At 40.2% G+C, this 10,731-nt stretch overlaps 2 protein-coding genes across 4 annotated transcripts in view; one reads left to right on the forward strand and one right to left on the reverse strand.

The window, feature by feature from the left end:
- Positions 1-10,731, forward strand: part of LOC123985457 (clathrin heavy chain 1-like) — a 179,953-nt gene that overhangs the window by 136,064 nt on the left and 33,158 nt on the right. The gene's annotated exons all lie outside the window — the stretch shown is intronic.
- LOC123985462 (rho GTPase-activating protein 10-like) overlaps positions 500-10,731 on the reverse strand; it is a gene marked incomplete at its 5' end in the record, with an annotated part of 20,151 nt that continues 9,919 nt past the window's right edge. The window contains 4 exon segments of one of the 2 annotated variants that reach the window (XM_046072990.1): positions 500-1,974; positions 4,173-4,264; positions 4,873-4,965; positions 5,741-5,842. In XM_046072990.1, the coding sequence (XP_045928946.1) occupies positions 1,886-1,974; positions 4,173-4,264; positions 4,873-4,965; positions 5,741-5,842 (376 nt within the window). 2 annotated transcript variants of the gene reach the window in all.

The raw sequence follows: 10,731 nt of genomic DNA on the forward strand, positions 1-10,731 counted from the left end.
GCAGGTCAATATAAAGAGGAAGGGTTACATTACACTACATGGCTCATTGTAACAGTACTGGCTGCAGAATGAATCCTCATTTCACCAGTCACTTTATCCTCAGACTCTGGGAAACTGTGGTCCTTTTCAGTGACACAATAGATGAGTCATGAAAAAAATTTTTTTTCAGACATAGCACTAGATTTCACATTGGTAAAACCAGACACATTTCCTGACACTTACTATAACTCTCAGTCAACAGTGAAAGTGGCTACAGTGATTTCCTTAATTTCCTTTGGTCCATTTGTTTTCCAAAATAAAACCGATCTATTAACATGTCAGTCTTATTTTGGAAAACAAATGTCTTACTGTATATATTATAAATGATTATACAAGATATGTTTGCTTAAACTAAACTTGAAATTCTAAAAAAAACAACAACCTTCAATAAGACTTCAATATGTTAAATTCTAAATTATCATTCATCACATTTATCTCATGGCAAGAATACATAATACTGTAAAGAGCAAAAAAATCTTTATTTGTTTAACATTGATCAAGAAGATACCCAAAGGTATAAAAATGAAAGAAGTCAAGGCCCTTTACAAACGTCATAAATCAGTGTCTTAAATTATTGCAATTGAAAACACAGTCTGCTGGACCAAAGCTCTCAGACAAATTAAAGTGTCTTGTTGAACAGCTGAGGGATGAATTGTAATAGGACATGTGTGTACAATCTAAAACCAAAAACTTCAAACCTGTCCATCACTTAACAGAGACTTGTAAAACATACTTGGCAGTCATAGCTCTTTCAATAATTAGACGTTGAATGGATGTAAAACATTGAAATACTGCATTCTTTAGTCTTATTGATAAAAAGCTTTGATTTCTAATCACTTATTCCACTGAAGTTGAAAGTTAAAATAACGATAAACTAAAATTTCAACTTTGTGGCAGTGTCTCATTTCTCTGCTCAGAGGAAAACTGAACAGCGTTAAAAATACACTTCAAAAACAAACAGAACAGATAATTTGACAGGGACAACACTTGGTTTCAATCATTAACTATTTAAAGTTACCTTGCTGACTTGGTCTGATGCTAGTGTTAAACACAAGAAGTTCAATCATGCATCAAAGAGGCGTTTCACTGCGTTTCTGTGGAGTGCATTAACAACAAAACAGCACAGAGTGTATTTAAAATTCAAAAGTCATGCAATGATTGTGCCAATTAAATAAAATAAAGTTACAATAGTCATGTGCCTTATTTTGAATATCCAAATATATTCTTAAAATGGATGAAATATGCAACATTTTAAAAGGTAAAGAAGTAACTTGCCAAATCATTTTCACATTACCCGTACATACATTTACACTGGGTGTTCTGAAGGTTAAGGCATGGTAGGGACAGTGTCTCTAATCTTTTAAAAGCTGAAAACCAGCTGTGCGTCATTGTCAAGACGGTCTAAAGCTGCAGGACATCTTAACGAAAATGGACTACAGTGATTTGAGTTATGACCTTCCTTGATCCCTACACCTTCTGAGGACCATTCTTTGACTTGGGAGCTCATGGATACCATGTATAACTGGGGGAGACAGTGAGGCCTTTAACCGAGAGGCGCTCGTTCTCTGGTGCTGCTGCTAACAAAGCTACCTGCATGTTTAGAAGCTACAGCATCTTTGTGAACAGCAGAATATAAGTGCAAACTCATTACAACGCTGAAAGTCATGTGGATTTCTGACCAAAGTAAATTCAAACTAAGAAACATGCTTGCACATGCATCAAACATATTGTCACCTGCTTGACAGAATTCAGGGATTTGGATAAACAAGGCTCTACTGTGAATGTCAGAGTTGAGGCACATCCATCTTTGCATATTTTTCCTGTCGGAAATTTTTTTCATTTGGGGCTACAGCATCTCCACATAGTTTTCAGGGATGAGGCCCCTCTTTCCTTCCAGCTCGCCCTCCAGCCAGCCCGGCTCTCTCGACAGGGTCACTGCAGGAGAGGACACAGCGTCACCGTGGGGACAGCACCACAGGGAGGGTGAGTGTGGGGGACAGACAGAGGACAAAGAGCCTCCAGCGAGTATACAGTATGTGCATGAGTCAGAAAGAACAGAGCAAAGGTCTGAAGAGGATACAGTAATGATGCGGGTACACTAAAATCTACTGTGGCTCATTTTTATCTCTATTGTTCATCTCATGAGCTTAATCTCAGCTGAAAAACGGTGCTCTCACAAACTGTTTAGTATGACAGATGTGTCAGAGCACAGAACATTTTTGTGGCATGCCTTCTCGAAATCCTCCCAGGATTCTCGATTTGTCTACAAAGTGAGCCAATTTAAAATTTAGAGAAAGAAATGTGTTTACAAGTCCGGCAGTGCTCATGTGTCTATTCAACACAGAATGGGCAAGGAACTTCAAAGCCCAATCTTTCATACAAAACTAAAATAAGAGTCAACCCGCCACCAAAATTCAAAGTACAGGATTTGACCCAGCTTTTACTCCCAAATTGACAGCCATGTCTTCTAATACAAGGACTCCCGAAGAAAACAATTCTGCATTATTAAGGTTTTCTGATGTTTTTTGATCAGTTTGTTCTCATTAAAACAAATTAAATAAAATACATAAAAATAAAACTTGTATCTTAACCCCTACCCCTATCTGTACATGTGCAGAGTACAATAACAAACTTGCAATTCCAAACCCTTCTGCTGTGGCATTATTTTAACAGTGAGTTTTTATCCCCAAATGTAGTTTTTATATTTTTTATTAATGAGTCAAATCATAATAAATCCTATGCGCATTTTTAGATAGAAGGATAAACTTTATCTACATTATTACCCGTTTTTCCATACTTGTTTGCTTTTCCCTGTACATATTAAAACTGCAGAATAAAATTTGTCCATGTATATATAGTTTTATAACTCAATCAGGTCAGTGAACACACCTTAAATCGACACAGTCAAGTGATTACAGATTGAGCCTTTAAGAAAATAAATAAGCAAGGCAAAGTTGTCCTTCCAGTTTTAAGAGTGAGGAAACAACATGTGATTGAATTTTTCTTTAGAGCAACTGTATGCACAGTGGCTTGCTCATGTATTCAGACCTCCTGACCTTTTGCACATTTGTTATGCACATAGCTCTGACAACAAAATCACACATACATTTAGAAAAAACTGAATAGTGCGGCAAATTATGTAAAATGCCAAGGGTCCTCAAGGTACTGTAGATTTTTAGTTAATCAGAACCTCATCGTGTAACATTCATGTAACATGTCAATCACTTCATTTGAAGCCTGATTACTACACTACAATGAACTACACTGAAACTCCCCAAACTTTCTATCGAGGTAACTGGACATTTAAGGTGAGATCCAAAAGAAACACATCATCATTCAGCAATACTTTTACTAACATAACCGTTAAGCTCCAAATGAAATTTCAGAACAAGAGCTCTAGAACATAATTTCATTTAGTTAATGAAAATGTGACTGTGTGTAATTTTTTGTTTATTATTGTAGGCTTTTGTCCGGACATGAACTCGACCAACAATGACACACTGATGGCTTTAATGTACACGCATCAAAACAGGAAAGATTTCACACAAGTATAGTATATAAGCATGAATATAGTATATAAGAATGTGACTGAGGTGAGGTTTCAGTCGCTGAATCCATATTTTAATGGAAGCGGTCAGATTTTGATGTTTAGATCATAACTTTAGATTATTATATCTTCGATGGGAGACGGTTTGCTTAAATCTAAAGTGGAACAGTGGAGGCCAACAATGTCGAAAAAAAAATGTGGGCTCTCACTTTGATTACATTATACCCAACCATAACAACCAATAAACTGCAATTCATTGTGTGATCTTGTCAAAGACATCACAACATGTTACCCTGTAAAGACTATAGTGCATCTACAGTGTCTGTGCCTCACAAAAGACGGTTTTGACAAAAAAAAAATAGTACTATAGAAACTACAAAATCCTCATTTCCTCTGAGAGTGATTAAAGCTCAGTCGAGCCTCTTCCAGACAGGAAGAGCAAATCTGTGTCTCCTGCCTCCCCCCTCTCCCTCTCGTCTCATCTCTCTGTTCGATTGAAGATCAGATTGGGTGTTCGGTTTTCCTCCAAATCCAATACGCCAGGGCTGGTTCTGAGTGAGCGACTGGTGTAGGCGATAACACTTACCGGCGTTGAATATTGCACCGACCTGGAAGGAGAGCTCTGAGTCGTGCTCAGCCTCACATGGGTACACTGCCATGGCTTTCCTGCTGGTGACACTGAAAAATGAAGGCAATCAGTGAGCTGGCGGAGCTTTGGGGAGGATTACCGCACAGTTCAATCTGGGCCTGAGGCCTACTTGTTCATTCACTCACTAGCCCGAAACAGCAGAAATGGACCAGGCTGGAAAATAAGCAAAAGTACCAAGAGAGGAGCCGGGCCACTACACACTCTTGTCTTGCCCTATCTCCAGTCTAGACAGACTCGTGAGCGAGTGAAAACACACCCACATGCACCCATGTTCGTGCCCAAACAATGAGATGCAGAGCTGTTTGTAGCAGGTTTTGTATAGCCGAAAAGGCAGGCACACATCAGGTCCGCACAGCAGACAACCATCTATGGTGAGATAATTAAAAAGTGGCGGGGGGAATCTAAAGTAGGTTTGCCCACAAACAGAGGTAGAACAGAAATCTCCTTCCGCCGTGCTTCAGCTTTTAAATTCATATTTGTGAGCTTAGAAGCCGCATTTTAAATCAGTTTGATGTAAAAGTGCGCCATCAAAGAAACTATATTCATCGCTCTGCAAAGGTTAGTAAAAAGCCATATTTATGCCATTGCGTTCACGAAAACATAAAAACTGTTTCCACAGAAAGGTTGTTTTGCTCACCATTGCAAACCGTTATCTCGAATGCCAGCAACATTACCATGTAGAAGTTGTGCCTTCAACACACGATGCCCTGATAAATATTTCATATTCTTTCTGCAGAGCAGCAACAATGTAGGATGAGAGAGGAGAAAGAAGATATACAAACTGAAAAAAAAAGTTTGTGGTCACAGAGTTGTCAATACAACAATGTTCAGCAGAGTTCTTGAATTCAGACTTTTGGAAGAATGCACTCTCGTGGAACCGCATTTGGTAAAAACGAGGATTTGTATTTATATGAAAATAACATTAATGGATTGCCCATAGAATGACCGAGACTGTTTGCAATTTCCTTGGTAAACATCTGAAAGCACTGAAAATGAATTCATCATTTATTCTCAAGGAAGCAGAGCAATAGAGGAGTGTAATGGGCAGAATGTGCAGTCTACACAGTCCCACCCGGTTCGCTCAGATACTGTGTGTATCTGGGGTTTCGACAGAAAGGGGAAAAGGTTGCTGCCCCTGCTATAGCCAATCCTTGTGCTGCAGTAAGATCCCTCAAAGGTAAACTAAATTAAGGGCTGGTGAATATATGAGAAAGCCAGGGAAAATATTTATGTGCAAGACTGCAAGTAGATGTTACACGAGCGAAAGAGTTGGTGATTCTCTTGAGTGAACATGCAAGATAAGACGAGCAAGCGAGTAATGGAGCAAGTGTGTGAAAACTGAGAGTGAAGGAATCTCAGGGTGTGACATTTAACCAGTATGTGAGTGTGAAAATGACTTAACGAAACAGAAATGAAGGCAGGAAAAAAGTAGTCAACTGAAATTATAAAAATCCAGTTGCGAGGAAAACAGGCAAAGGCTCCAAAGAGAGGGAACCCTGTCTTACCTCTCCCCTGGATTTTCTTTTTCAGAAGAAGCCGTGGTGGCAGCAGGTTGGCTCTCTCCTGGCGCTCCAGGAGTGGACCATGAGGCTCCTGCTATGGGGGCCCTGTAGAAAAACAAAACAAAAAAAAACATACTGTGAAGAAAATCACACAGTAGGCAGTAAGAATGCTGTCTCATGTTAAAAAAAAGATGGACCTGGTGGTTTTTCAGCCAAGTGGAGAAGACATTCACCACGACCAACAGAAGCTGTACTTTTATACATTGTTGAATTGGTAGCAACTACTGTAAGCGGTGGAAAGATAGCAACAGGTGAGCTAAACTGAGCACCCTGTTGTTATGGAGACAAGGTGAGAATAAATTTCCTGTCCAGAACCTTGCGGCGGTATGAATTAAAACAAATTTCAATGGTGTGTAGCTTTGTCAGTGCTTCATTTTGACAGCATCCACAACCATAATTTTAACTAGCGCACTCAGGATGTTCTTTCACTTGGACGGGACATTCATGTCATGCGGAGTCAAGTCAAATAATTCCACAATCATTGCAAACTTGGGTCTACTGAAGTCATAAGCAATGATAAAATATCAACATTCAGCAGGGAAATCATTTATAATAATTACAATCATTTTGAAGTTGAAGTTACATTTTTAAATTTGAATCATACATTAAAATTGTTTCATTGTACTGTACAGCAGCTACATACACGGGGACTCGCACTTTGAATTCTCATTGTGTGCAGGCTGTACATTTATCCCGGCAGGCTTCCATAAATTAAATAATCCATTCCAGTCCATCTGCCAAAAAGCCTCTTCAAAAGGACCGACTCTCAACAGTAGTCCATATTAACCTGAAAGCTAAGCATCAAGAGCAGCTTTGATACACTTATCTGAAGGTCTGAAATTACAAAGAGATTTATTTGACCTTCTGTGTCGTAGTTCTGAAACTTCTTGCGCTCCATAACTCAAGCCAATGAGTAACATTAAGATTAACCGGCTAAAATCTGACCTGGACTGATTTTCAACTTGTCTAAAGTAAACCGACCTGATTAATAACAAACTCTCAGTCTAAAATCATCTGGCTTGACTGCGTCTGTAAAAATGCCAATAGAGAGGATTCAGAATGAGAGACGCAAACACTCATGAATTAAACATAATGTTTGTATTCTGGAGGAATATTCATACATGGGCCAGGTGTTTGCTTTTCTGTTCAGAGAACAGCCAAAAGTGAAATTGGAATTCAAACCTGTGTGTAGAGTGACGTCCAAAGAATGAACAACAATCCTACTATACGACGCTCTCCCCAGTTATCAACAAAACACAAAATGAGGGAATGTCTTGGAAAAATAGGTTTCAGAGTTTTGTGGAATCTACGCCAAGGTGCGCTGAAGCTGTTCTGGAGGCTTATGGCCCACTTCATGTTGATGTTTCCTTTAATTTGTCAACCATGCATACACATTCAATGCCTACAGTAATGTTTTACTTCTTTATGTGTAAAGTCAAACAATAACACTCCGACCATACACTTTTACCGTCAGCTTTATCTGTTACAGTAGTAGCTATGCTTTACACTGGCTGGTATCAGGGCCAACGAGTCTATGGCCGACCTACAGGATGGACATAGGGGTCCGGGTAAAGACACAGTGGAGCAGAGGAGAGCAGGAGTCTAAGCCAGGCATCCCTCTGTGTTCCATGCCTGCCCCAGGGCCAGTGCTAATACAGTACATAATGAGAAAATTGCTCCTAGCTGCCGCTCCCATAGAGACGTTAATAAAGGCAATTAGAGGGAGCAGCTGGGGAGGGGCTGGAGGTTGAGAGGATATTGTGAATAGTGGTTACATTGCCACTGGTGGAAGAGAGAGCAAGACAGCCTTAAGGTGGGAACGTGGTTGGGGATCTTATGTGGACATAGGTGGAGGTGAACACACGGTACTGGGCTCACGAATTCATTCACTCCTCTGCAACGCTTCCTCCCTCCATTTCTTGCCCTGCCTCCCTCTCTGTGCGCTTGTCCATCCCCAGCGGTGGCTGTTCTGTTTGGGCCTGGCCTGACTGTGGGTGATTTATAGCTCTGCAGCAGTGTGCGGCCACTGTGGTGCTCAGCTGCTCCACATCAGCATGGGGGGATAGTGCGCTGCAGTGCAGCAAATCCATTCATTAACCTGGGCCCAAGCACAACCACTGTCTGCCTGGGTCACAGCCAAGAGAAGGGAGAGCAGAGGAGCACCAACACTTCACCCACCTGCAGGTGAACCCACTCAGATACACACAAAACAGCTAAATGCGATAAAATTAAAAACAGAAAATGCATGCACACACATGTTTAAGAAAAGTTAACATATCTAACTGCTTATTTCACTTGGAAGAGGATTATACAGATCAGTGAAGATCTTTAAAATGAACAGATATCTAAATAATTATAGAATAAACAGTTGGGGGGAATCAGTGAATGCTACATGACTGCCCTAGAAACTTGTTAAATGCACCAGAGGTAAATGGATTCATCCCAAAATTGCTTTCACAATTATAGCTAAGCCAAAGCGAGGGAAATCGTTTGCCATTTCTCTTCAACAAAAATAGCATCAAGCTTTGAATTGCTCATCCGTTGTTTTTACTCATCACAGGCCTAGCTAAGCTTCTTCTGTAAACATGATTAAATACAGTAAATGGGGACTCGTGTGAAAATACACTGTATGTGAGGCTCTCATAAAAATCCCTCTCCAGATGTAGGTAATATTCATAACAATTTTTTAAGAATGTTACATTTTAAGTTGTCCAGAATTTTTATAGGCATACATATCACAATATCCAGGAGTCATTCTATTATACATGAAAAGCATCATGAGATCAAAAGTAACAAACAATGCAAAGATCAAATTCCAAAGTGAACTGCAACAGGGGCTCTTTTAGTTTATTATTTTAACCATCAGGGTTATCACATCATCACATGTAGCAGGGAAAAATTCATCAACAGAAGTGGACTGCTGTTTCTCATTACTGCAGGAATTTCACCCTGCAGCATCCAGGCCTCGTTGATCCTGGCGTGGAGCTAACACGGGGATGAGCAGGGCTATCAACTGTCTTTCTACTAAAGGAGGAAGGGCAGCGGTGGGATTTTGTAGTGTTTCTATTAGAAAGTGGGATCAAACCTCCAGCCAAGCTGCCCGCTCAGCCACCGCCAGTTTGGGTGGGCAGGAAATAAGCTCTGATCCACCATTTTATGATCCACAGCTGTCTGCCAGCAAGAGGCATGGAGGGCTGGAGGTAGGATAGGGAAGAGGAAAAGGAAAAGCAGCCAAATAACAAAACTCAATGGGCAGGACTTGGGGCAACAGTACAACTGGGAAAAGCTGTGACTGAAATTTAAGGAGAAGAGGAGAAATGAGGGAAGACATAGAAAATGAAGGAGATGATAAATCATGCCACAGTCCACAAAAGACTTATTGCATGATAAAGTGAGTCATGATGCATTTGTGTATGACCAGGCAGATTTTGCTGCAGCTTTCTTGCAGGAAGCCGACGAAAATATGCTGTTTTCCAGGTGCACGTTTGAGCACACCAGAGTGCAGATAATACATTTCTGAGAGTGGATGAAAGTAATCTACCAATTGCCATCCCTACTGCTCTTTTTGGCTAGGACTGAAGCCGAATCCCTGGTTTCCAGGCCAGAGAGGCGCTGTGCTAACAGGTCTCCACCATCTCACATGCTAAGATTTATGAGTGAACAAAGCCAGGGCGACACCCTGTGACATATGGCGCAAGTCTTCATAAAGGGACAGGGGCTGCGGCTATAAGGGTAAACAAGATGAATATCTCCCCAATGTCAATACGATTTACACGGCCAACGCTCGGCCACCTGTCTCCCAAACAAATAAGAGCTGAGATTTACGACCTCCTCCTGGTTGCTCCTTCCGTCCTCCAACATGATGCCACATATGTGGGAAAGCACAAAATAAAATAGCCACGGGGGGAAAAAAGGAGTTGGTTACATAAGTAATATAGAGCCTTGTCTGTCTAATCCAGCAACTTAGAGAAAACACTTGATACGAACATGCCTACACACACACACACACACACACACACACACACACACCCACCCACTGAGGTCAAAGTGAGAGAGGAATCACATTGTCCTCTGTCAAGTTGTGAGGTGGATTTGTGTTTATTTTACAGCTCTCTTTTCAGCTGATGGAGAAGGAGAAAGGGACAGTGAATGAAAAAAAAATTCTATTTCAAGGTGAATCTGTAGACATGACACAGCAAAGAGTCTAACATCTGCAGCATAACCCAATAATTCATCTCTCACATCAGCATTCAAGACAAGACAGGCGCTGGAAACAACAAAAAGGACCAAGGACTTAGTAGAGAGAGTGAGGACAGAGAGGAAGAGCAAGAGAGAGGCAAAGCAACCAACTATTGAAGCTTTTACCATCTACTACTAGGACAAAAGACAGAAAGAAAAGTACAAACAGTTGACGTTTGACTAATAACGTGGCCGACGAGAAAAATGCATTATCGATTAATCTATCGTTTCATTTTTGATTAACTCATAACTTATTTAGCGTATAGGACGTAAAAAAAAATTACTAATGCCAGCTACGAGTGCACATTGTCACATAAGAATTTAGAGTCAGTTCACAATGTTCAAAAATCTAATATTGTTCGTTATTACTAATGACATAGTATCTGCTTGCAAAATACTCTTTACGAGAGTGGAAAATACAGACCTGTGTCGCAACCACAGTACAGATAAGTGTAACTGCAACTGTGATTCTATATCAGAGTACAAATGTATGGCAAGATGTACTACCTATTTAATAATCTCATGGGGAAGAGGGAAGAAGATAATAATAATAATAATAAATTTTATTTATAATGCACTTTACATTTCAGGGAAATCTCAAAGTGCTACAACAACAAGGGGTTAAAAACAGTTCCAGAAATTAACAATCGCAATAAAACACCGTAACAAAAAATTTAAAACCATGACTGTTAAAA

The sequence above is a fragment of the Micropterus dolomieu genome, linkage group LG17 (assembly GCF_021292245.1).
Source record: "Micropterus dolomieu isolate WLL.071019.BEF.003 ecotype Adirondacks linkage group LG17, ASM2129224v1, whole genome shotgun sequence".
NCBI classification, from domain to species: Eukaryota; Metazoa; Chordata; class Actinopteri; order Centrarchiformes; family Centrarchidae; genus Micropterus; species Micropterus dolomieu.